The following is a 27,300-nucleotide window of genomic DNA, read 5'->3' as shown; positions in this document are numbered from 1 at the left end:
TGCCAATTATCTCTCTGAGTAACGTGTGATCCGTGCTGCTTGCTCATGAATCAGGAGATTCTTCAAGCCTGTAAAAGCACCACGGAGAAAAAGGCTTGACAGGTCTGTAAAACACACAATTTTTCTCCTTTTTCTGAATGGTGGACACTTTAGGAGAGCCTTTAAAGAACTTAGGTAGGGACTGGGGATGCTTGGGTGTAAAAATGAATGAACACTCAGCATTTTGTGCCATTATCAACATGGGCACTAGAACGCATGACAGCATTCCCTTCTGTATTCATTCAGAAGTCTGAGAGTCATATTTTAAAAGCTTGTTTGCTATTCTTGAACAGATGAAGCCGCCTTATACTGAATCAGACCCTTGGCCCATCCAAGTCAGTATTGTCTGCTCAGACCGGCAGCGGCTCTCCAGAGTCTCAGGCAGAGGCCTTTCACATCCCCTACTTGCCTAGTCCCTTTAACTGGAGATGCCGGGGATTGAACCTGGGACCTTCGGTGGCAAGTCTGAAGCCATCTTTAGCCAGAACAACGTTAAGAAATCCTGCTCCATTTTTCTGCATAGGAGCCCCAAGGCAGCTGAACAATGTATAATGATAAATATTTTAAATTAAAACTAGCAGTGGGAACAGCAAAAGAATCTTCTTACCCTTGTATAAGCAGGAAAGTGGATAACCCAGCAGTTCCCTCAGAGGCCACTGACAACCTGGACACGTTCTCCCAGTCCACGACACTGTTCTGTGGATTAGGAGGGCATGTAAGAGTTTTGTACCCAGACTGACTGATCAGCGAGCGGGAAATATTTATTCTTGTCGTTATCACTTGTTCGCTCTTTGGGTTTATTTATTTTTATACAAAGATTCACGTCCTCTGCCTTACTTTCTTTTTTTCTTCCAGTCACCAAGGGGCTGTAGAGAGCTCCTTGAATTCCACCATCTTGGAGAAACTCCTAGCCAGTTGTTCCAGCTAAGGCTACCGCAGGAAGTTGAGATCAACCCTTCCCAGAACAAGGCCTTCCACCAACCAGCCATTCCAAGGCTGCCACTAGGGTTTCCAACCTCCAGGTGGTGTAGGGTTGCCAGGTCCCTCTTCTCCATCGGCGGGAGGTTTTGGGGGCGGAGCCTGAGGAGGGCGGGGTTTGGAGAGGGGAGGGACTTCAATGCCATAGAGTCCAATTGCCAAAGCAGCCATTTTCTCCAGGTGAACCGATCTCTATCGGCTGGAGATCAGTCGTAATAGTAGGAGATCTTCTGCTATTACCTGGAGGTTGGCAACCCTAAAGGTGGTGACTAGAGATCTCCCGCTATTACAACTGATCTCCAGGCAACAGAAATCAGTTCCCCTGGAGAAAATGGCTGGTTTGGCAATTGGTCTCTATGGCACTGAGGTCTCTCCCCTCACCAAACCCGCCCTCCTCAGGCTCCACCCCCAACATCTCTAGGTATTTCCCAACCTGGAGCTGGCAACCCTAGCTGTCACTGAATCGTAATTATTCTTCTTGCTTTATAAGTAACTTTGATAGCTGAATATATACCAGAGGGGTACCAGCATTCCCACACACTTGTACAAGCCTGCCAATTTGCAAAGGATTGATATTGCAACTGCTTGTCTGTTAATTACTATCTGTTGTCCCCAACATCCATTGAGTTCCCTTATCCCCCCTCCCCTAAAGAAACCAGCCTTGAGTGGTGGCTACCGCAGTACCAGGAGAGGAAATTGCCAAATCCTTTGGACTTTAATCAGTTTAATTATTCCAGACCCTTTGTGCCAAACCCCTGCTTGTGTTTCCTCTTCACATTCGGCCAACCTGCCCATTTAGATCAGCGGCACAGCCCAACCATCATGACAAGCCCCCTTTCTGCAAGGTATTTTAAACCGTCACAAGACCTGTAACCTTCTTCGTGGTAACCTCTTCCCTTGCCAGCAGAGCTGCATGACAAGGCTTTTAAAACCTGACTCGCCCCCTGAACGTGGTTTTCAAAGTTACATCGCAGTTTCTTTAAAAAAATATTACTGGGCTTTGGCACTGTAGGATTATGTTCATTTTCTGGGCTGAGCTTTTTCGTGGATGTCTCAGACGTGTTTCGATACCATATATAAGCCATGTTTGGTGTAACTGCTGGTTATGATCTGATGCCAACATTGTATTTCATTCATTTTGGAAGCTGCTTTATATAAAGCAAATTGAGAGGTAGAACTATTTAAAAGTAAAGGATTGGTAAATCAACCAAGCACCAACTGCCCTTTCCTGTGGAGTGCAAATCTAAGCAAGGACGCAGGGACCTTTTCCATATGGGTTATACGCCCAGGTCTGATGTTCTCAGGAAGGTTTTTTTCTTGCTTCCCCACAGCATCATGTTGCAATTCCTGCCCCTCTATAGTTTCCCCTGGATTTTCTCCTATTTGTCCCAAATTTGCTTTGCTGCAAGGTTTTGACAAAAGGTTTCAGCAAAGCCTGTATGGCAGCCTTGTTGGCAGGAAAGTTTAGACATTCCCAGTCTCCCCACATGGCAGCCCTTGTGTGCCCACCTCTGCCTCCTGGGCCAACCGGCCCAATGAGGCTTCTCCCACTAGCAGCCCCTCCTGGCAAGCCTGCCCCATGGCTGCTGCTAGCTGCACAGGGCCACCGTCACGCTCAAAAGGTGTGGCCCTGCTGGCCAGCTGAAACATGAGGAAAGAGTTGGCACTGCTGTACCCCAAGGGCATGTCCCTAGTGAATAGCTGGGCCACAGAGATGTATTCTCAACCCTGCCAAGTATTTGGATGGCAGACCTCCAAGGAATACCAGGGTCATGACACGGAGGCAGGCAATGGCAAATCACCTCTTATGCCAAAATGCTGGACTGCCAGGGAGACAATCCATGGGGGTGGTGTCTCATAGAGATTAGTAGAAGCAGCTACTGGGATGGGGAGGGGTGTTGTGCCCGATCCCAGTCACCAACTGTGATATCAAAGTTTTGATGAACCAAATTAGAGTGACAGAGACCACCTTGCAACTACAGAAGAAAGGAAATCCACACTTTCCAATAAAGCAAGCCATACAGCTTTATTTTAACATATAACAAACTTTAAATATTTAATAAAGATTCTATGTAATAGAATCATGTGTTACAGATAAGCAGTTATGGCTGCCAAAAGCACATTAGGTGGACAGTAATATTTGGCCAAATTGTTGGACCGCTGCAACATTAAGATAAAGGAACTTGAAATGCTTAACAGATAACATGGCTTTAGAGAAGAGAACCAACGTAGAAAAAGGCCAATATAAGCAGACACAAATAGATGTTCAGATGGGTGTTAGCAAACAAAACACAGAAGCATAGACAATAAAAAGATCTATATAAATAAGTGTGTTGCAGGTTAAAACAGTATTAATCCTAGAAGAATGTACACGGTTTTCTATACACATGGAATATTCTGAACAAAATATGTTGTTTTCTTTAAAGGTGACAATATGGCTTCTTCTCTTTATGGTTGCAGGAGTGGATCAGACATGGAATCCTGGTTTTAAAACAAATTAGTGTATTATAAAAAAACAAAACAAAACAGAGAAACAGCCCAATCCTACAAGCTGCTGAGTTAAGGCAGCTGCTTGTAAGATCGGGCTTAACGGTCCCGGCGTGGACATAACTGCTTCTGCTGCAGGAAAGACCCTGGGACCCAGGACTGGTGCATTCCTCAGCTCCTGCACAGTACCCATATGCCGCCCAAAAAACTATCAAGCCACGGAGGGCAGGGGAGTGTGCTCTTATGTGCTGTGAGTACAGGTGTAAAGCTGCACTTCTTAAAGCTAGTAGCAAATGATGGGGCAGAGCCGTCCTGAGAACTGGAGAAGAGCCAACCAACCGGGCTTCCTGGTCCCTTGAAAAGTTTGCACTGCAGCAAGCCGTTATCCGCGCTACCGCAGACAAAGCCATTCCAGAGGCTTTGGGCACAACCTGTCATCCACACCTGCTCTTTTTTTTGGTAATTCTAGTCTGGAATGTTCTGGCCGGAAGACCACCTTGGATCATTTCCAGCTGTGTTCTTACCTGAAAAGCAGTGGTCCTACTAAGAAAACTAAAATCTGTGTAAATACATAGGCATTTTTTTAAAGAGAGAGATTTATATGTATACACACATGTATGCACACACGCATACTTCTTTTTATACAATAATAGAAAGTGGCAGTTGTTAATAAGAGGATAATGCGGAATGTGCACGCAAGATGTGCAAGTGAACCCTTCTTGAACCCTTCCGCTTCTTTGAAAGCCTCGGTGGCTGAAAAAATAAGACAAGGTACATCTTTCAATTTGGTCAACGGTTAGCAATTGCTTACGCGGTAGAAAAATAGATCCCATCGTACAAAAAAAAGAGAGAGATTTGTTTTGTTCTGCTACGTTAAATGAGCAATTTGGTCACATAAGGAATGTTTAGCTATGGAATGAAAACTGGGATGGGGAATAGAACCGACATATTACCAAGTGCAAAAAGAGAGTTTGGGTGGCACCGCGATTGCTTTGAAATTGCAAGTTCGCTGCAGCAGCTGCCCCAACCATAATTAGTAAAACGGCATGGCCTTTTCCTGCTGGAGCTTTAGTTTTTATGTTCTTCGCAAATGGCGAGCAAGAAACTTAAATCATAGGCCCCTTTTTCCAGTCGAGTTTCCAATCAGTCATCTTAACCCACTGGCTTGGTTCGCTTGAGCTGAACGAGCAGCAGCTCCGGATGCTGCTTATACCCAGCGTTAAAAAAAGCTCAGAGTTCAGAGGTTCAGATGTTTAGCTTAGAAAATTCACATTCTTTCAAAAATCATTTTAATCTCCTGTGTTTACACTTCACGCAGAGAAATAAGCCAAACTCGCCCCCCCTCCCGTCCTGTTTACCATCCTGGCTGAACACTGTTAAAGTGACCAATCCATGCCAAGTGGAGGCATTAAAGTCTTAATACTTAAAAATGAAAAAGACAGATGGTTCCAAAGTGAGAGGATTTTAAAATATTTCTCTCCCCCCCCCCTTCTCTTCTATGAAAGCTCCATAAAGCAGTGGGAATAAGAAGCACTTCATTTCTCCTCTGGCAGAAGAAAGGCTTTGTCAGTACACTCAAGAACATTCAAGCTGAAAGCAATTCCCATATGATGGAAACCAGCCAAAGGCTCCATGGAGGGTGGAAATCTCTTGCGCCACTCTTTCACATCACACCCTTTCCACTCGGGTGGGATCATATGTATCTGGAAAACAAGAAAGGCAGCCATTTGTATTAGCCACAATAATTCATATCACTATCTCCTTGCTTGGTAGTGATCTATAAATCTGCCTATTTAAGGGCCTAACTCAGTGATAATCAGTGGCACAGGAGCCCTATATAGGTCTCTGATAGGGTTGCCAGGCCCCTCTTCACCTCTGGCAGGAGGTTTTTGGGGTGGAGCCTGAGGAGGGTGAGGTTTGGAGAGGGACTTCAATGCCAGAGAGTCCAATTGCCAAAGTGGCCCTTTTCTCCAGGTAAACCGATTTCTATCAGCTGGAGATCAGTTGTAATAGCAGGAGGTTGGCAACCACCTGGAGGTTGGCAACCCTAGTCTCTGACATGTCACTAGTGGCTCTTCTGAGAACTGTTCCCCAATGGGGCACCCACCAAATTGAGCAAGGCCATTGCCATAGGGGCTTGGTAGGTGGTTCCCACCTTGAAACAGTTGCTGTTGCAGGGACCTGAGGACAGGTAAGCAGCAAGCCTCCCTAAGGTGCAGGCCTCCTGCCAGGAATGAAAGTATTTATCTACCAATTTGGAATATTTCTATGCCGCCCCTTCAGCAACAGCAGCAACGGCTGAAGAAACGATGCATGACTCTCCATGTGTGGAAAACACCTTGGTTATCTTTTCTTTCCCCTTCCCACTCACTACACAGTTATTTCAATCTCAGACCCAACCAGTGTGTCGAAACAGAAAGCTAACATTCCACCTCCCACGTTATATTTTTAGGGCCTGTGTGCATATTGATGCTGAAAGTCAATAGCAAAATATAGCACTCCTATTGACAGAAGGACAGCCACGTGTGCCCTTGTGCACTGACTGGTAGTGGGGTGATCCAGCCAGCATGGAACCCTGCCCCTGAAAAGGAAAGCTCTTTCTTTGTCATATGGTGAAACTACCCTCAGCAAGAGAATCACAAGACCTAAAAACCAGGAAAAAAATATTTGAGATGCGTACTGTTTCATGCAGTCAAGCTATCATAGGATAGGTGCCCTTCTCTATGTTTTATTCTGCCTTGTCACTGGAGAAACCTTGCTCTGAAAGCAGGAGAGACAGGACAAACTAGGGAGGGGTCACAGAAGCACCAACATCCTGTGGGGAAGCAGGGGGAAAAATCCTGCTTTGCAACAGCATCCAAGCAACCCTGTGTGAAAATCGGCAGAATCTTGCTCCACTGGCAGAACAGGATGCAAAACCGTTTAATGGGTAAATGGAGATGTTCCTACTCACATTTCCTTTTGGAAGACTAAGTGAAACAGGATCTGACCTAAACCTAGAATTCAGAATTGGGAAGGAAATCTCCCCTCTATATGGACAAGGGGATGACTTCCCTTTAGAACACGGGTTGGGTTCCATGACTGACTCCTATGAAGCCACTGATGTAGCGGGCACCTCTATGCAAAAAAGTGCTCTCTGGTTACAGCGCACAGAATTCCATTCATAACGCAGAAACGGATGTGCCCTTGCCACTGACCCATTAAACCTCTTGTGTCCCATTCTTAATGGACCAGAGGCTATATGGATGTGCATTCTGGCATTCTCCATCTGTAGGATTCTACATCGGTATCTACGCAGCAAACTCTACACTTAAGAAAAGGCCTTGATATTTCTGTTGGAAATTTGTTTTGGTTGAGTACCCAGCTTGCTTGGGGGTAAAGTGTAAACGACTGGGGAAGGCAATGGCAAACCACCCCGTAAATATAGTCCGCCTAGTAAATGTCGGGATGTGACGTCACCCCATGGGTCAGTAATGACCCGGTGCTTTCACCTTTACCTGAGGGAGTCAGAGCTGAAGCTCAGTTTCCTCAAAGCCAGGTGCGGCTGTACTAAGCAGTCCAACTTGGAGCCAGCACACATCCAATGCAATACAGGCCAATGTACCTACCTGGAGTCACTACTTCATCTACAGATACTTCAAGGACATTGGCTTGAGCCCATTTGACCTCCCACCCGCTTGCAGAAACTAATCATTAAAAATCCATCTCTACCTCAGAAGACACATGAACTTGTCAACCACAGAACTTAGTCACTGAGGTTTTTTGCTGGATCAAACTCAGCCTTGATATTTGGAAACATCTACACAAAATCCTAAAAGTTCCAAGAGACGATGGCCAACTGCAGCAGGCAAAGGACATCTTACTATTAAAGAGACCCCTTTTGGTCATTTGCGACACAATGAAGCCTGATTTTCCCACTGGAGAAAAAACATGACCACCAGGGTGCTGTTAACTTCCATGGTTTGCATCTTTTCTGCTGATAAGGAGGGCAGCTCCAAGGATCTGGCAAATTCTTAAGACCACAAGCTATGTAAACAAGCACAGTCTCCTCAATGTGGTTCCTCTCTAAGGCCAACTCTCTCATTTTACAGTTATATGCACTTCTTATAGTTGCCTTTGAAGTTACTTTGCAAATGAGCACAGGCACCACTGAGGGCAGGTGGCAGCAGGGGGGGTGGGGGGGTGGCAGAATCCCCAACCCAGTATTTCAGATGTGATTTTTGAGTCAGTAGCCACTATGTAACTGGCTATTCTTGAGGCACAACGAAGTAATTACAGTATACACTTTTTAAAAAAAATACAGTTTTGCAGCAGGACTTTAAACCTTGCTCAGAAATCTTAGAATCAGAGAGTTGGAAGGGACCGCCAGGGTCATCTAGTCCAACCCCCTGCACAATGCAGGAAATTCACAACTACTTCTCCCCAACACCCCTAGTGACCCCTAACTCAATGCCCAGAAGATGCCCAAGATGCCCTCCCTCTCATGATCTAAGGTCATAGAATCAACATTGCTGACAGATGGCCATCTAGTCTCTGCTTAAAAACCTCCAGGGAAGGAGAGCTTACCACCTCCCGAGGAAGCCTGTTCCACTGAGGAACCGCTCTAACTGTTACAAAATTCTTCCTAATGTCTATGTGAGGGTCTCTGTCTTTGTGTCTCTGCTTTCCATCACCTGCTGTGTTATCAGTGAACTCGTAAAAGCAGTTCACACCTTCTGGTCTCAGGCGCCAGGCCTGATGGCCCATGTATCTTCCCCCCCCCCCGCTGTTCTTCCTGCCAGTACTCCCTCAGGCCGATGCGGCCTTGGAAGTGTGATAGCCGCCCAGACTTCCTGGGATCTGTCTGATGTTTTGTATTATGCCAAGCTTGTAACTTCCCATAACAATAAGTGTGAACCCCAGTGCCCCAGTGCCCTGGAGTCAATATATTCTGTAAACCCGTATAGCCCCTCACTTGCAACTTTCTACCTGTGCCTGTCTCATCTCCTGGAGGCTTCAATAAATCGATTGTTTCTGTATCAACGTCTGAGCAACTGATTTGGAGAAGCAAACTCAGAGAGGGGGATCTCTCACATTAAGTTGCAAGTCCTTGCCTCTCGGACTGCAGCTGTACCGCTTTGGACAGAATGTCAGCCGACGAGGACACCACCCCTAACCCCGATGCCCCCAAGGAACCGGACGAGCCGGAGAAGCCGGACCCTAAAGAGGAGGGAGCCAAGCCAAAGAAACCGAAGGGTCGCGCCCCCGACCAAGATCGGGACGGACGTCCCCGGGGGCTCACTTATTGGCTGGACTCTCCCAAGGGCTGGTCGCTCTCGCGGACTGCGGCGAAGGATCGCCGGTTGGCCTTCCCCAGCACGGGACTCGAAGGGGACCCGGCCCGCAAAGAGGCCCTCATGGAGGAAGAACGAAAACAGTGGCAGGAAGACCGCCGGGCTATGCAGGAGCAGATGGAGATCATGCAACGCGTAATGGGTGAGATGGCCACGACCCTAGATGCGCTGAAATTGCAACCTCCAGCCGGTGCTCCCCCAGACGGGGCGCCAGTAGTTCCGCCCGCAACCCCTGCCCCCCCGGCCCGTCGGGACCTGAAAGTCACGTATGACGGGTCGGGAGACCAGTTGACCTTTTTTATGGTCCAAGTAGACATTTTTATGCGGGAACAAGGCCGAACCTTCGTTTCTGAGGAGTCCCGGGTGCAGTACGTGGCTTCCTTACTGCAAGGGGAGGCGGCTGCCTGGATGGTGTTGCAGTATGAACTCCGCTCGCCGGTGCTGCGAACCCTGGACGAGTTCATGGTAGCACTCCGAAACCGTTTTGAGGACCCGACTCTAGGTGAGCGGGCTAAAGCCTCCCTGATGCAACTGCGCCAAGGGACTAAGTCGGTGGCGCAGTATGCAAGTGAGTTCCAGTCACTGGCTAGCCGAATTCTGGACTGGAGTGAGGCTACCTTGGTACAATGTTTCAGGGAGGGTCTCAACCCAGACCTCCAACATTGGGCCTTCATGCAAGGGAACCCCCCGGATGTGGAAGGTTGGGTTCGCCATGCTGCTGACATCGAGAATCGCAAACAACTCCTGAACTTGTCCAAGCAACGGATTGGGCGAGACCCCAGGCCCCGGGGTGACCGTGGCCGGGAACTCCGGCAAGGGGGTGGCGGGGTCCTCTCGGCCGCGGAACGCCGCAAGCGGTTCGAGGCCGGCGTCTGCCTGATCTGCGGGGGAAAGGGTCACTTTGCATCGCAATGCCCCTCTCGCTCAGGCCGTCCGACCCCTCCCCGCCAAACCCAGGCCGAGCCGACGAAACCGGCCGCCGACAGCCAGCCTCGCCGCAGAAGTGGACCACTGAGCCGGCGCTCCGGCGCACCCTCCGCTCTCCACGCACGTCCCCAGGATGGGGCATCCGACTCTACGGTCCCATCGGGGTCCCGGATTACAAATACCGTCTTTGATTCGGACGGCTCCCCGGAGGCCACTACCCCGTCCCCCTCTTCCAGCGAGGAGGAAGAGTGGGAACAGCCGGCAAAAAACGCCGTCGGTCTGCTGTAGAGGGGGCTCCGCAGCAGACCGTCCCTATCGTTGTGCAAGGAGCTCCACCGATGGTAAGCGCCCAAGAGGACAATGTATTTGTGCGTGTCCATCTGTCCCTACCCAAAGGGGGCCCCCCGTTAGAGGTCCCCGCGTTGGTCGACTCGGGGTGTGCCCGCACCATGATAAATGAGGAAACTGCCAAGAAGTTGGGTGTCCGGCGCAAGCGGCTTCCGGGACCCCTCCGTTTTTCCCAAATGGACGGGAGTGACTTTAAACGGGGCCCGGTGACCCACAGAACTGCAGCCGTGATTATGTCCGTGGGGGAACATTGGGAACGGTTGTATTTCACTATCGCCCCTATTGTAACCCCTGTGGTGTTAGGGATGAACTGGTTAAGGGGGCACAATCCCTCCATTGATTGGGTTAAACGGGTGCTTTCCTTCCCCGAAAACCCCTGTGGGTTGCATGACAAGGAACGGGTACTCAGGACTCCAGCCGCCGCACTGGTAGGGTCCCCCGCCCCAGTCTCTCCTCAATTACCCTCTGAGTACTCGCAATTTACTGATGTTTTTGATGTTAGAGAGTGCGACGAACTGCCTCCCCACAGAGAAACGGACTGTGCCATCGAGATTGTAGGGGAAGGCAAACTGTCTAAGGGAAAGGTTTACCCCATGAGCCCTAGTGAAAAGACAGTGTTGCGAGACTATCTGGATGTCAATCTGGCGAGGGGTTTCATACGCCCCTCCAAGGCTCCTTATTCAGCCCCAGCTTTCTTTGTAAAGAAAAAGACGGGAGATTTAAGACTGTGTATTGACTTTCGCAGACTGAACGCAGTCACCCAGTCTAATGCTTACCCCCTCCCTCTTATTCCTGACCTTCTAGCACAATTAAAGGAGGGCCGAATCTTCACCAAACTGGACTTGGTAGAAGCCTACCACCGCATTCGCATCAAAGAAGGAGACGAACCCAAAACGGCCTTTTCCAGTTGTTTTGGGATGTTTGAGTACCTAGTCATGCCGTTCGGACTTTCGGGGGCTCCGAGTGTCTTTATGCAATTAATTAATGAGGTTTTGCATGATTTGCTGTTTCGGGGGGTGGTGGTATTTCTCGATGACATCCTTATTTACTCTGAAACCATGGAAGACCATGTGCGCCTAGTGCGAGAGGTGCTCCAGCGGCTGCGGGAGCACAAACTGTATGCTAAGGTGTCCAAATGTGAATTCCACCAACCCTCCATTACATTTCTGGGGTATGTGATCTCCCACCAAGGGTTGGAAATGGACCCCGCCAAGGTCCAGGCAGTGCGGGACTGGGAACCCCCCACTACCCGCCGCCAACTTCAGCAGTTTTTGGGGTTTGCCAATTTTTACCGGAACTTCATTCCTAACTTTGCCCAAGTTGCGCTTCCCCTCACTGCCCTGTTGCGTACCAAGGACAAGGGGGCTAGCGCCGCGCTTCCCTCAGCCCGTTTGCAATGGTCCCCCCAGTGCCAGCTAGCTTTTGAACGTTTGAAGCTACTTTTTTCATCCGAACCCGTTTTGGCTCACCCAGATTGCACCAAGCCTTTTGTGGTGCAAGTGGATGCCTCGGATGTAGCCATGGGCGGGGCCCTATTGCAGAGGGATGAGGGGGGACGGTTGAGACCATGCGCCTACTTCTCCAAGAAGTTTTCCCAGTCTGAAATCAACTGGGCCATTTGGGAGAAGGAGGCAGCAGCGGTCAAACATGCCCTTACCATATGGCGACACTTCTTGGAAGGGGCCGAACTGCCATTCGAAGTGTGTACCGATCACAAGAATCGTGAGGCCCTCAAGGGGGCTAGAAAACTCAATGCCAAACAGGTTCGGTGGGCCCAATTTTTCGCTAAGTTCCGGTTCACTCTCAGACATGTCCCTGGCAAAGAAAATGCCCTAGCCGACGCTTTGTCACGACTTCCCCAGTATCGCAACGATTTCGATCGCCCAGTCGACTCCCTGTTCACTCCCGAGCAGCGAGGGGAAGTTCCTAGCTTAGCCGTCACCACCCGGTCCCAAGCCCGACCACCGGAGACCCCCCCTACACTCAAAGGCATCCCGGAAGCCTTCCAACAGCGACTCCGGGACGCCTCCTTGCAGGAGGAGGAGCATCATCTCCTCCCCACTGGTCTGGAACGTACCAACACTTGGTGGGTGCAAGGGGGGAAACTGTACGTCCCCTCCTCTCTTCGCAAGGAAGTATTGGGACTTGTACATGGTGCCAGGCTAGCGGGTCATTTTGGTTTCATAAAAACGCTTCACCTGGTTCGAAGACAATTCTGGTGGCCCGGTATGAGATCTGATGTAGAGTTGTATGTGCGCAGCTGCCCCACCTGCGCCACAGCCAAGAAACGGATGGGAAAACCCCCAGGGCTTCTCAAACCGCTTGAGAGCCCCTCCCGTCCCTGGGAAGTCATCGCCATGGATTTTATCACCGACCTACCTCCGAGTCGGGGAAAAACGGTTCTTTGGGTTATCACAGACCTCTTTTCCAAACAGGTTCACTTCGTTCCATGTGCAGGCCTTCCTTCAGCCCAGGGCTTAGCTAAACTGTTCATCACACACGTCCTCAGGCTACACTCGATCCCGAGGAAGGTCCTCTCCGACCGGGGGGTCCAGTTTGTTGCCAAATTCTGGCGGGCCTTCCTAAAGTTAATGGGAGTGGAAGAGCAGGGCCTTTCTTCCGCCTATCACCCCCAAACGGATGGTCAAACAGAACGAGTAAATGCGGTGGTAGAATGTTATTTGCGTTGCTATGTAAATTTCCACCAGGACGACTGGGTCGACCTGCTGCCATTTGCCGAATATGCGTATAACAATGCGCCTCATTCCTCTACCGGCTTTAGTCCCTTCCAAGTTATATACGGGACGGATTTCGGCCCTTTCGGTTCTGCCCCCGTCTCGCCAGAGCTCCAGTCTACCCCTGACCTTCAGGAGTGGATTCAGGTGGTTAAATCCACCTGGCCATGGTTGCTCAAAAATCTGGAAAGGGCAAAAAGCAAGTACAAGGAACAAGCAGACAAACACCGGTCTCCGGGATGGGAACTCAAGGTGGGGGAGCAAGTCTATCTGTCCACCAAAAACCTCCGCTCTCTTCGCCCCTGCAAAAAACTGAGCGACCGTTATGTGGGACCTTTCCCCATTACCAGAGTAATCAACGAGGTTACTGTGGAACTGGACCTCCCAAAAACTCTGAAAGGAGTCCATCCAGTCTTTCATATAAGCCTCCTCAAACCCTATGTGGCAGCCCCCCAGTTCCACCCCCCTCCCGCACACGAGATTCCTACCGTAGTAGGAGGGGACACCCATTTGGAAATATCCAAGGTTTTAGACTCCAAATGGAAGAAAGGGAAACTGTTTTACTTTGTTCGCTGGAAAAACCTTGGCTCCGCTCATGACGAATGGGTGGCCGCACCCCACATGGCGGCTCCTCGCTTAGTCCGGGAATTCCACCTTGCTTATCCCGATAAGCCTCGTCCTCTCGGGGACCCCGGGGGGGGGCCTTAAGGGGGGCAGAATGTGAGGGTCTCTGTCTTTGTGTCTCTGCTTTCCATCACCTGCTGTGTTATCAGTGAACTCGTAAAAGCAGTTCACACCTTCTGGTCTCAGGCGCCAGGCCTGATGGCCCATGTATCTTCCCCCCCCCCCGCTGTTCTTCCTGCCAGTACTCCCTCAGGCCGATGCGGCCTTGGAAGTGTGATAGCCGCCCAGACTTCCTGGGATCTGTCTGATGTTTTGTATTATGCCAAGCTTGTAACTTCCCATAACAATAAGTGTGAACCCCAGTGCCCCAGTGCCCTGGAGTCAATATATTCTGTAAACCCGTATAGCCCCTCACTTGCAACTTTCTACCTGTGCCTGTCTCATCTCCTGGAGGCTTCAATAAATCGATTGTTTCTGTATCAACGTCTGAGCAACTGATTTGGAGAAGCAAACTCAGAGAGGGGGATCTCTCACAGTCTAGACGAAAACGCTTCTGATTTAATTTCAACCCCTTAGTTCTGGTCCGACCTTCTGGGGCAACAGAAAACAACTCGGCACCCTCCTCTATATGACAGCCCTTCGAGTACATGAAGATGGTTATCAAATCCCCTCTCAGTCTTCTCCTCTTCCTTCCCTTCTGCCGCTCATATCCCTCACCACTGTTCAGGCCCAAAATGGCAGTTCTTTAAAGTACAGGATTAGAACTAAAAAGATCCCATTGCCTAAGGATTGGCTCCTGCATGATGCCATAAAGATTTGCTCACGGAACTGCTACTGTGAGCTTTGTGGGTGAAGGACTGGGACGGTCTCAGGGCAAAGCTACACGTCACTGGCACTCCAGATGTGCCATTTGGACCAAGCCAATTCACCCCAGTCCCAAAGGCTGCTTTTTGGGGGGGCAAACTAGATATCTGGATTGCTAACCACTGGACTCTAAGGTCACATGCAGCATAGCCATTATATTGATGGCCTCACCAGTCTCCCTCTGAAAGGGACAGAGAATCATGCGCTCTATCCAGATGGCCCCAACAGGGGCCAGCGTGGTGTAGTGGTTAAGAGCGGTGGTTTGGAGCGGTGGACTCTAATCTGAAGAACCGGGTTTGATTCCCCACTCCTCCACATGAGCAGCGGATGCTAATCTGGTGAACCAGGTCCGTTTCCCCACTCCTCCACATGAAGCCAGCTGGGTGACCTTGGGCTGGTCACAGCTTTCTCAGCTCCACCTATCTCACAGGTGTGTGTTGTGGGGAGGGGAAGGGAAGGTGACTGTAAGCCGGTTTGATTCTCCCTTAAGTGGTAGAAAAAGTCGGCATATAAAAACCAACTCTTCTTCTTTTTAACCTCCCTCTCTCACCCCCTGAAACCAGCAACATGAGGGGGGGTTATAACTTCTACAGTTTTTACATAAAACATTGCCAATCATATTTATCTTTTCAGGCTGTGCAACGGAAAGTTATTTTTGTGGGCTCGCAGTCATGTCAATGTGGCACGCAAAACATTAGTGCTTCAAATAAACACATGAAAGCCCATTACACTCCATTGCACCAGATTTTACTAGGGTAGAAATTCCAGCCACCGAATAAACTGCTTTTTCTTTTGTTTTTTTGCTTGCAATAGCAGCTGCAGGGTACCCAAGAGGGTTGTGAGGGGCTTTCCTTTAAAGGACCGTCCAGAGGAACCAGATACTCATCTCCCATCAAAGCACTTACCACACGACCCCCTGGGGAAATTCAGATCTTACCTAAACAAAATAAATCTCTTCCCGTTTTCCTGTCACTTATGTTGTCCGAGAGTCCATTTTCAGCCAGTGAGATTATGCGCTTGGAAACAGAACTTCCATGCGACATCTTGCGGGCTAGTTCGTTACTACCAGAAGAGGTGCTGCTTCCTCTTTCTTCCACCCTCTTTGCCTGTTTTTCTTCATCTCCCTCTTCAATAGAATCAGCATTTTTGATGCTCAGACGCCTCATGCGAGAAACGGAGTCAACTTCTTTCATCCTCACCAAGCGATCCATGGCGGCCCGGCTCGGTGGAGACGCAAGTTTACCTTGCAAAGTCTCAATCACCTTTGAAGTGCTTCTGGCTCTTTTTTCCACTCCTGACAGGACTAAATTTCTTTCGGAAAATGGAAGGACAACTGATTCGGGAAGGGGAGTTTGGTCTTCTCCTTGCCTATCAAGACCTTGGTGAGGCTCAAAATGATGCTTATCTAACACAGCTTCTTCATCAGATTTCTGGTCTTCAAAAGACCCCAACAAGACATTTCTGTCTCCAACAAAAAGAGAGCTTTCTGTCCAGCCACACTTCCTCCTTCCCTCATAAGAAGTGGCTTCTGCCTTCTCTGCTGACAATTCAAAGCTCTGAGGAATGTTATCAGAGTCCAGATGTTTATTCTGAAGAGCACTGCTATTGAGCGCAAGCAACTCCACGGGCACCTCTATACCCAAAATCCTGGCAGCTCTTTCCTGAAGTGACTCATTTGGGGGAATCTCTGTGACTCCGGGCTTCCCATCCTCAAGGTCCACAGTGCCAGGTGTGTGGCCACTCTCTAGCCCTACGGATCTCAAATCTGGCTCAGACAGACCATGATTCCTGTTCGTTAGGGACAAGCGTCCTCCAGACCCTCTTTCTAAAGCTAGGTTATTCCAGGGCACCGTATTATTCTTAATCCTATCAAAGTGAACCACATCGTTTCTGTGGGTTTTAACTTGAGCAGTTTCCCTGAGGTTGATCCCATTGAATGGATTGTCATGATTCTCATCCCTGTAGCTATCCAACAGAATTTTTTTAAATGGGCAGGGACTAATCACCTGTTTTATTATCCTTTCCCCAGTTTCCTGTTTTCGTGGTCCTGCAATAACATACCCATCTCCTGGCCTAACTGATTCACCAACCTCTTTTGCCTGAAAACAGCTTTGTGATCTACCACAAATATGAAAGTCACTGCCTAGGCCCCTGGTGCTTGACCTTTCAGACTGACTCAAAGGTTCAGCTTTGCTTTTCTCGCTGACCTGCTGAAATACAGGAGAAACTAGCGTATCAGTCTGTGACTGCCTAGTGGATCTGCAGTCCTGGCTCATTCCCTCTGTTCTACAGGTCCCGCCCTCTTGACTTCCTTCCTTCTCCTCGCCTCTCTTCCGCTTCTCCTCATTTTCCACACCATCTTCGCTACTTTCTTCCTGCTCTTGAAGCTCCTTGTTAAAACTTTCTAATTCACTTATCACATCCCAAGGGCGTCGGCCAACAGGCTTCAGAAGGAACTGCCCAAACAGTTCCTTGCTGCTGCGGGCAGGGCTGGCTTCCTCCCTGAGAACAGAACTGGTTTCTCTTTCCTGCCCAGGAAGGCTCGAGCACGATCCACAAGGTGCGTTCTTCTGGCATGCCTTTGGGGCAACTGCTGCAGTCCTAGAACATGTCCTACCACTGGAGGTGTCAAGGTACCCTTCACTTTTCACCCTGTACGCATCCTGCCAACATTTTCTGACATCAGCAGGTAACACTGTCAACGTTACTGGTTCCGTGGTGGACACTGCATTTCTTAACCACTGGGTAGCTGGCCCCTTAGTGAGTCTGGCAGGTTCTAAGCCATGGGAAAGCTGCAGGTGTTTTGGTTCTTCTGTGAAGCTGGTCTGTGTTTGTTGGTCTTTATACTGGTCACCTGGCCATGAGCCAGAGTAGCGAAGTTCTTTGTGCTTTGCAGACTGCAAGAGTCTGAGGTCATTTGTTTGTTTGAACTCGGGTCTCCACGACTCTTGTTTTTGTACCTCGTTCTTATTGGTCATGTTTCCTGTCAGGGCTTGGAGCTCCAAGTCTGTGGAGGAGGTACTTAGGAGGCTTTGTTCCTGCAGGACCCCGCTGTTATCAAATCCATTCTTCTCAACAGCACCCTGTGTTAAGTTGTTGTTCCTATCAGTATCTTGCAGGTTGAGTTCTGATTTAACTGGGACGGAGACCAAGCAAAATATAGTCTCATTCATTTTTTTCTTTGAACTCCTCTTGCTATGGACCTCTGTTCCAGGTTCAAACGTTTTTACTTTAGTAACAGTCTCACAGGACAGTTCCGTACGGGGGCTTTGTGCAAGCAGCCCACTTTTGGAATATTTGGGACTGGTGTCATTACCTGCATCACAACAGTCTCTTTGGATGGGTAAGGCACAATTGTCTTGATCTGCTTTCGACTCTGCTAGCCATCTGCTACTGTTTACAGAGCCGCCAGAGACCTGGCTGGATTTCATAGCAGTACTATCAAGTGAATCTGACGTATCCAAAAAGGCACTGTTGAACTCAAGCTCCAGAGCACTCTCTTGGAAGGCACGGGGACTTATTCTGTAGGCATCTCCAGTCACTTTGCCCTCCTGGAGACTATCTGCGTGTGCTATTTTAATATGCCTTATTCGAGGGTCATCAAATGGAATGTACTGGACAGAGGACAGGTAGCTCTCCGCATGCTTACGATGCCTTTTCTTGTCGTGAGGAATCTGTTCGTTTTTACAGCGCTGCTCTCTAGTCTCTAAATTACTAACAGAGGGCTGATAACCAAGGATGGCTCTTTCCACTGGATGCTGCAAACCGTTATTAAAGCACACATCATACTCAGGCACTTCGATGGACAAATGTTGATTTGTACTTTTCTGGGCTGGAGATTTGTAACACGGAGGTGGGATGTACCCAGGGGGTTCCAGACTGGAGTCTTGAGTGGAGCCATCTTGACTGGGCTCGTTACCCTTAGTCAAATAAGAGGCGGCTTCCTCTTTCTGTGGGCCGTCCTGAAGCAAATTCGTTTCCAGCATCCCCCTGGTTTGCCGATGAAGCTCATATGAAGGAGGTTTAAGAGGTCGGCCATACTTGGGCTTGGGCAAAGGAAGGAAAGGAGCGGTTGGCTCGGAGTGTTTGGAGGTCTCCTGGGCCAACCCAGTTTGGGGACAAAATATTGTTTTAGTCCCACTTGACGAGTGATTGTTCACCAAGGAGGGCATTTCAACACACCTCAGGCTCTCTGGTGAAAGAACTCTTGGCAAAGATTGAGATTTCCCTTTATTATGGGAAGCAACAGGGGTTTCTCCACCATGCCTGATGGAGTATGGATCTTGAAGCAACCTCTCTCTGTCACCATCAGACATGAGCCTCCCTAACTTGGTTGGTAAGTTCCAGCCTTCTGTTCTCAAACTATGCCACCTGTAGTCACCAGGTGGTTTCCAGTTCTCCTGCAAGCCAGCTCTCCTCATTCTCTCTGTCCCTCCTCCTACTTCCCATTGACCATCTTTATCATGCCCATATAAGGCACGGGGTGCAGCTATCCCTTTCATTTCAGAGTCTCCTCTGTCAGTATAGCCAAACAATGCACTAAAATCTTGGCCTCTTCTTCTCCAGTAGGCAAGATCTTTATCTGTCTTTGGGTGCGAAGAAGAAGCTAGCTGAGGTTGGTCATAAAACCTACAAAAAGAAAGAAAGAAAGAAATCACTGAATAGGCTCATGTGAACATGTGCCTTTTCTTTCCATGCTAAGATTCCAGCAGAAGTTACTCATATTGACTTCCCATGAGGAGCTATGCAGCAGCTCTGGCTATATAGCTGTACTTAATTAACAATATAGTGACTTTATTTAATGCAATACATATGTGTTAGAAATGTTTTGTAGCAAAGGCATATATGAACAGAGCACCACTAACAGCATTCAACAAATTCCACAGTATGCAGAAAAATAATTAGAAAAACTAAAATAAGCTGTTGAGACCTGAGCATGGTCCAGGGAGCAGGGAATGTTGAGGGCAGTTGAGAGTCAGATAAAGTGTGTGTGTGTGTGTGTGGGGGGTGACAGGGAGAAGAAGGGAAAATGCCTATTAAAGCCTCAGAGAATTATAGAAGGGGAAATTCAGTTGTATGTATTTACCACTAGTTTATTCCCCTGACTTGACCTGGAAGTCCCAGGCTAGCCTGATCTCATCAGATCTTGCAATCTAAGCAGGGTTGGCCCTACTTGGATGGAAGACTACAAAAGGAGCCCAAGAGGCAGGCAATGGCAAACCACCTCTGTTTGTCTCCCGCCTTGAAACCCCCTGGCCAGGGTCACCACAAGTCGGCTGCGACTTGATGGCACTTTAACCACACACATCATGTTTGTCCCAGACTGATTATCACAGACTGATAATTTTAAACAGCTGGGGAACTGATTAAGAGATGCTTCAGGCACTTCCAGCTTTCTTCTTAGTATTTTGATTCAGGATACATACAAAGATGGCCTTCAGAAAAAGGATCGTAGGACAGAAGTAAAACAAGAAAATAAAGGATGGTGTAGAGCTAAACACAGGCTTTAGAAGGTGTCTACATATAAAATACAAAGAAAACCCAGTCACCTACCTCCCTTCTGAAGCACACGTATTGGCCAACCTCCGGAAGTCATTCTGGTAACTGGGACCAGGTTTCTGCCCTTGGCCAATATAACTACTTTCATTGTCATTCTGGTAGCTTTTTGTGGCTGGTTTTTCTGCACAAACATAGGATCCAGGGTTGGCTGCAAATCCATTCAGTGTTCCATGAGCTGACCTCCTCTCTGCAACTTCATGTTGATATCCATCGCATCTGTTCTCATACAAACTGGCAGGAGTTTTAGACAATTTGTATCCATGAGAAATCAGGAGATCCTCAACACTGAACATGATGCAGGGGCTTCATTAACTCCTGTGACCCCAGAAGTTCTCTCGAGCTGGGGCCATCACTGAAAGAAGTAAAAGGGCTTCATAAGTGAGGAAAAAGCTTATTTCTTCATTCCATAGAACTCCATCCAATTATTTTTTTTAAGTGAATTAATTGTATGCAGAGATTTCAGAGAATCATAGTAGATTTTGCATTACTTACAGTACAGTAAATTTAATTTATTTAGCAGTGTATACCCTACTTTTCTCCCTAATGAAGGCCCAGAGTAGCTTATGACATCATTCTCCCTTCCTCCATTTTTTCCGCAAAACCAACACCCTGTAAGGTTAGGCTGAGAGAAAGTGACTGGCCCAAGGTCACCAAGTGGCCAAGGGGGGATTCGAACCTTGGTCTCCCAGATCACAGCTTAATACTCTAACCACTACACCATGCTGATGTACTTTCCAATCTTTAGTTTGTTCAGCTTTACAAGTGCTACCTGAACAAGCTGCTTATTACTATTGCATAAATTGTGAACTTTGGCGGGGAGAAAGCCAATACAAGGCATGGACGAGAATTTAACCTACATCGCAGGGAAAAGGTATGTCTCGCTACAGATATAAAGTTCTCTTCAATTGTAGTACCAAAAGGTTATGATTTAATACATTTGGTATTTCTTCCCCATGAATAACATAGAAAGACTTCAGAACATTTTAAAAGTGGGGTGGAGTGGAAATGCTATACTTGAATAACTCAAAGCTTACCACATCAAGCATCTCTCTGAGCATGACCACATTTAAGGCCCACACCTAAGTGGTATGACTTTCCCTGGAGCGGAGGGCTCTATCAACTAGATGTTCTCTCTTCACTATTTCCTAAATCACCCACAGCTTTGGGACAAAGTTTTAAAAAATGCTAAAAGAAAAGACAGACAACAAACAACCAAATCCAGTGTTTACTCCCCCGCCAACATCTCTGAAAAAGTTTGATTCACAAAGGCATGTACAACATTAATTATTTTTCACTGAACATGTAAATGGCCCCAAATACAAAACACGTTCTCTCCGGTGAAGGCAACTTCTGCAGAGAGGATGGCTCCATATGGACTTTAATCTCATAGCTGTTACATTCTTGAAAGCTATCACTTGACAGCTAACATTCACTGTCATTCCTTGGCCAACATACATGTGTGAAGATGTCTGTGAAGATTAAAGTCTCCAATATGTCTGAAAGGTCTGATGAAAGACTCGTTGTGATGCAGGGAGGGTCCATGGTCAGAGCCTTCCACATTTTGTTTTGTACTTTATAGTAATCATGTAAGATCAGAGAAGTGGTTCTTGGAGTGGAGGGGGTTACGCCTTTCCCTCCCTAGCTTCTGCCATCGATATCACCTTCCACTTTCACCTCCTGAAGCTGCTACATTGGGTAAGGAGAATGTGAGTGATCAGAGTGACAGTATTATTATTACCTCTCATGGAGTTAACAACAACTGGAAGAAGGGAGAGATTTATAGTACAATCCTATGCGGAGTTACTTCAGTCTCAGCCCAACAAATTCAATAGGCTTAGAGTGCACATGAAGCTGCCTTATACTGAATCAGACCCTTGGTCCATCCAAGTCAGTATTGTTTATTCAGACTGGCAGCAGCTCTCCAGGATCTCAGGCAGGGATCTTTCACATCACTTACCTGCCTAGTCCCTTTAACTGGAGATGCCAGGGATTGAACCTGGGACCTTCTGCATGCCAAGCAGAAGCCACAGCTCAGTGTACTGTGTAACCAACAGGGGAGAACAGGATTTTTAAAAACCCTTCCTGGGGGACATTTCTCTAACTATATCAACATCCCCCCACCAAAAAAACCCCCACTCTGAAGTTAAAAAAAAGTCAAAAACATAGCACCCTGGTCATAGATTTCCCACATCATACTTAGTGCACTTTCACACAGCCCAAATAATGCACTTTCAATCCACTTTCAGTGCACCTTAATGATCGTTTGCAAGTGGATTTTGCCAGTTCACACAGTAAAATCCACTTTCAAAGTGCATTGAAAGTGGATTGAAAGTGCATTATTTGGGCTGTGTGAAAGTGCCCTATTAGTCACACCTTAACACACGCAGCTGTGTTAATGTCAATGTCAATGAGCTGCACCTGTTGAATCTGCCAGAACTCCATCCAACTTCTCAAAGTTACACAAGTCCTTTTCAGTTGTTCCTTTTTTGACAAATGCCATCACATGTACAGGAATATTGTGACAGACGTGAACCTCTCAATAACCATTTTGTGTTCACAGGGCAATGCATGTATTTCCCAGGTTCAGTACATGCAACTTGGATGTCAGGTATGTTGCACGTATGCATTCACGGGTGATGCAGCTTGAAAATACATGCATTGCCCTGTTCACATAAAACACATTGGGTGATGCAGCTTGAAAATACATGCATTGCCCTGTTCACATAAAACACATTGGGAAGACTGCGTGTAGACCTCTCCCCTGCTATGTGAGATAGGAGCAACAAAAACATGTCCGAAAAGGGCTCAAAAGACACATGGGTTAGATAATTCTCTTCCCAATGCCTTGTGTGTAACTAAAGAGAGAATCACCTTTTCTATTATGTGATTTACTGTGATAATTTTAGATTGGGGGAAATCTCCCCTCCCCCATCATCTAGTTAAAACAATCCCCCAAGACAGAGTAAGCTATATTTAACCCACACAAGTACAGACCCATACCATTGTGAACTGCCCTATACCTATGGGTTTGGCCCTCTATCAGAGTTTGGGGTGATATTTTGTCCCTGAGAAGGAGACACAGGAGGGTTGTGAAGAAAAAAAGAAGAGTTCTGCGGAAAAACGGTTCTGGGAAGGAGTTCTGAGGAGAAAAGGGGAGAGAGAAGTCATTTTGGTCTTAGGGCAGATAACAGTAATAGCCGAGAAGGAGCCTCAAGAGAGCTGCAGCGTCCCGAGATCTGAGGCAGCGCTCTCACCACCGAGAGCCAAGCTGCATCAGCAAAGACGGATGGTGCTTTCTCGTATGCTGAATAATGTACTTTCGATCCACTTTCAATGCACTTTCACGATAGTTTGCGAGTGGATTTTGCCATTTTACACAGTTAAATCCAGCTTCAAAGTGGATTGAAAGTGCATTATTTGGCATGTGTGAAAGAGCCAGAGACAGTAAGACTCCTCTTTTGGGCTCCCACTTTAAGTAGTGTTGCCTAAGTTTGACTTTAACGTATGTGTGTCCTGCTTTGATTTCCCACCCCTCCTTGTGGAATTGTTACGTGTATTTTTAATTTTACTTGCAGATGGTTTAGGTAACTGGAGGGTTTGGGTGCTGTTTTCCAAATTACTTTCTTGTTTTTCTTTTTTTTTTTGCCTAGTGGCCATCCCTCTAGTTTGGAAGCGGAGGCCAGTGTGCTGGGGGCATCTCTGGTTTACTTTTTTGCCGCACACCCCCACTACCAAATCCAGGTCCCATAATCGCTTCCCTCAGCTGGGCCGGTGAAGATAACCAGAGGTTTCCCTAGCAAAAGAGAGGCATCGTTTTCATGAAAGGAGGTGGGGTGGGGGGAACGGCCTCATTTGAGATAGTCTTAGAACAGAAGGGGAGGTTGGTTCAGGCCACTGTGATTTATATTCCATCCCCAACTGTTTTTTGTTCTTTTGAGCACTAACACCTGGGATTGTGTGAGGAACATGTAAGCGCGGAACGTGGAACAGCTGGTTGCTAGAACAATTCACCCTTTTGAACGAAGATTCACTATGACTACCATAAACAACAGCATGGCAGGTCACAGGTGCGAGGAAGAAAAGTGCTTTTGCTGGTTATACACAGACCGATGATAAAGGTTGTGCACGCGCAACATCCGTTTTCCTGCCATTAACTCGCTGCTTTCAAGGCGCTAATAGTATGCCAGAACCAACAGTTCCTCTAAATATGAAGCTTGACTAAGGTGGCAGATAATCAGAATCACAATTGCAAGCAAAGCAATAGGCTCTGGATAGGTCTCCAAAACTCCTGTTAGGTCCCTCAAGGTGGATCGTTTGCCATCTACTCCTATCCTTCTCTAGCTATAAGAGGGAAAGCACAAAAAGGATTAGGGGAAAGACATTAACAATTTCACAGCAGATTGCTCTAGAAGAAACAAAACATACACTTTACCTTGGAAGTTAAAAATACTGCCCATAGTTTCCCATTGCCTAGGGGACAGAGGTCACCACAAGCTCTTTGCAGTAATATAGTGGTGTGCAATGAGAGCGCACGCTATACATGCATGATGCTCCCGATATGCATGGCTGCCATTTTGTGAGAATGAGGCAACATATATATCTTCCATGCACATACAACTTCAGTATGTACGAAGAGAACCACTGATTTTTGAGGGAACACGTTCATGCGTACTAAATCTGTGGGGGATGAAAAATATACATGTTGCCTCATTCTCACAAAAAGGCCCCACATAGGCAATATGGGTATGAACACTGAAAATTTTAAAAGTTACCAGCATTAGTAAGACAATATATAGGATGCTATATAAACGTGTAGTAATGATAATACCAGCTTTCATTTCTACTATTTACCACAAGGAGCCACTGGGGCTATACTTCAAAATGGAAACCAAGAATCTCTGAGATACCCATATCCTGCTCAGAGAACTATGAGAACCAGGGTTCCTGGGGAAGGGCGAGTACACAGTTAAAACAAGACAGTTAAATCTGTTTGTTTAAAGTTTTTCCACAGAATTTCATAAAAGAAAAACCACAGAGGATATGCCTTTCCCTATTCATATTCTCAGATGAAAGAAATAAGCTTAGGATTACACCAGCTAATCAATGGTTTACTTGGTTTTTAAAAAAAAAAAAAAACCACCAATGCCCATCTATTTCCAAAAGGTATAATGCAGACATAAATAGAGTCAAAATCTAGCCCCATCATTTAGAAATCAAGATATCCTATTACCTGAAAGGAAGACTAGGTTTTTTCCCTACTCGTGCCACCAAGAAAAAGCAAGGTCGGTCTTAAATTCACATACAAGTTAAAGTTATGTATAGTAGTAAAAAAAAAAAAAAAAAACCTTTTTGTGTATAATCTTCTGTAAGGCAAACAGCTTACATTCAGGGTTGCCTTTGCTTTTGGGTAAATATGGGTATCTATACCTGCTACATCTGTCCCTGGTATACGAGGAGGAGGATCTTCAAGCACACATGTAAGGCAGTGTTCAGTTCAGTTTCAGTCACCTTTATTGGCATGATAATAGTAATAACAAAAGTGCATAAAACTCCATACTCGCTCAAAAGTGTCTCACAAATGACAATATAACTAATTTTAGCCATATTTCGTTCTTCCAGATGACAAGTGAGAACCAGGATCTATCGCACAGCACAGCTAACAGTAAGGCAGTGTTAAAAGCAGAGAATGCACAAAGGTAGCATCCCCCAGTAAAAGTTACATTTGTCCCTCTCCCCAAAACACACACAGTCATTGACAAAGCCAGCAGCATGCACCACACAATCTTCTCTTGCAGGTCAAGGGACTAAAAAGGAAGGGGAGGACAAACTAACCATCAATTTTAGTGTAATGCACGTCTACTGCCAACTAAATGCAGAGATGAGCTATTTCAGAACTGCAGACCCAGCAGTTTCATCTTCGTCCCTCTCCTCGCAGCAGTCTCCTGACCCAAGGGTCCATGCAGTTACTTGGACCCCAGGAATAATCTTACCTAAGGTCAGAAAGGAAGGCTGGGGGAAGGGAAGATCCCACCCATCATTGTCTTCTGATGACAGATCACTGGCTTTGACCCAAGGTATTTTTTGATCTTGTTCACCCCTTTACGCAGTTAATGGCTTTGCTCTCAAGCAATTAAGGTAGTACATTAAAAGTGAATGTGATCCAAGAAGCAAAAGGTTTACTGTGGGCCACGTCTTTCTTTCAAAATATTCTTCCCACCAGAAACCATCAGAGATCGAATACGCAGACTTCTTAATTCGATGCAACAGTAAAAATCCTGGAAACCAACATGCTTTCCCGGAGCTCCTCTGTTTTGCTTGCCAATGACATCACAGATGTCAGATAGATTTCACTTCCTCAGGATGCCTGCTATCTCCCCAGAGTTTCCGACTTGTCAAAATTTAGCCGGACTAGCTCTGTGAATCAGTGGAAACATGAGCCAGACCCTCTTAGGCTATCTCCGAGCACCATCAGACATGCTTACATTTGAAGACTTGCCCACATGGGTTTTGCAAAAAAAAAAAAAAAAAAAGGAAAGAGAAAGAGAAAGCTATGAGATCACCTTATTCTTACTGATCTTTCTTCCTTCTCCACACCAGAATAATGTGCATTAATGTGCACATTCGGCCCAGCAGCAGAGTACATGTTTCTCATGCAGAAGGACTCAGACTGAGGCCTTGGCCATCTCCAGTGAAAGCATCTTTCGCCGCAAGCATATGGAAAGACTTTGAGATCCAAGAGAAGGAGATTGAGATCCAGGAGGAGAGTTGGTTTTTATATGCCAATTTTCTCTACCACTTAAGGGAGACTCAAACAGGCTTACAATCACCTTCCCCTGAACAATTGCAGGATGACCAGGGGGAAGAAGAAAAAGAACAAGAAAAAGAAAAAGAACAAGAAGAAAAAGAACAAGAACAAGAAGAGTTGGTTTTTATATGCCAACTTTCTCTACCACTTAAGGGAGACTCAATCCATCTTACAATCACCTTCCCTCCCCCTCCCCACAACAGACACCCTGTGAGGTAGGTGGGGCTGAGAGTGTGACTAGCCCAAGGTCTCCCAGCTGGCTTCATGTGTAGGAGTGGGGAAACAAATCCAGTTCACCAGATCAGCCTCCGCCGCTGATATGGAGGAGCGGAGAATCAAACTTGGTTCTCCAGATCAGAGTCAACTGCTCCGAACCACTACATCATGCTGGCTCTGTAACGTACTTGAATCTGTCATCTGACTCAGTGGAAGGCAGTAGACACGACCATAATATGATCTTTTTAAGAGAAGCTATTCTGGAGCAATGCATAGTCCACATCCAGCTTCACCAGGCCCAATGCCAAGATGTGTGCTGCCAGGGATGCTGCTGAAGGTAGATCTATTAGAGCAGCACTCAACTTAGGGACTTCTGGCAACAGTT

General features: G+C 47.2%; 1 protein-coding gene across 1 annotated transcript; it reads right to left on the bottom strand.

The window, feature by feature from the left end:
* Positions 1–4,992: 4,992 nt before the first annotated feature.
* JCAD (junctional cadherin 5 associated) lies at positions 4,993–20,241 on the bottom strand. The gene is made up of 3 exons (XM_056857872.1): positions 19,889–20,241; positions 15,273–18,964; positions 4,993–5,207 (listed from the first exon to the last, which is right to left on the bottom strand). The coding sequence occupies exons 1-3, from the start codon at positions 20,185–20,187 to the stop codon at positions 5,173–5,175; spliced, it is 4,026 nt and encodes a 1,341-aa protein (XP_056713850.1). The 5' UTR covers positions 20,188–20,241; the 3' UTR covers positions 4,993–5,172.
* Between the last annotated feature and the right edge of the window lie 7,059 nt (positions 20,242–27,300).

Source organism: Euleptes europaea, chromosome 11 (assembly GCF_029931775.1).
Source record: "Euleptes europaea isolate rEulEur1 chromosome 11, rEulEur1.hap1, whole genome shotgun sequence".
Classification (NCBI taxonomy): domain Eukaryota; kingdom Metazoa; phylum Chordata; class Lepidosauria; order Squamata; family Sphaerodactylidae; genus Euleptes; species Euleptes europaea.
The sequence above is the reverse complement of the archived record's forward strand: the minus strand, read 5'-3'. Positions and strand labels throughout refer to the sequence as shown.

What these genes read in the sequence shown, in the direction of transcription:
- JCAD (XM_056857872.1), bottom strand. Translation starts at nt 20,187, where the DNA reads ATGTTCAGTGTTGAGGATCTCCTGATTTCTCATGGATACAAATTGTCT. An exon ending in ACGTGTGCTTCAGAAGGGAG is followed by an intron (nt 18,965 to 19,888) that starts GTAGGTGACTGG and finishes TTCTTTTTGTAG; the next exon opens with GTTTTATGACCAACCTCAGC. An exon ending in AAGAGATTTATTTTGTTTAG is followed by an intron (nt 5,208 to 15,272) that starts GTAAGATCTGAA and finishes CTTGTTTTCCAG; the next exon opens with ATACATATGATCCCACCCGA.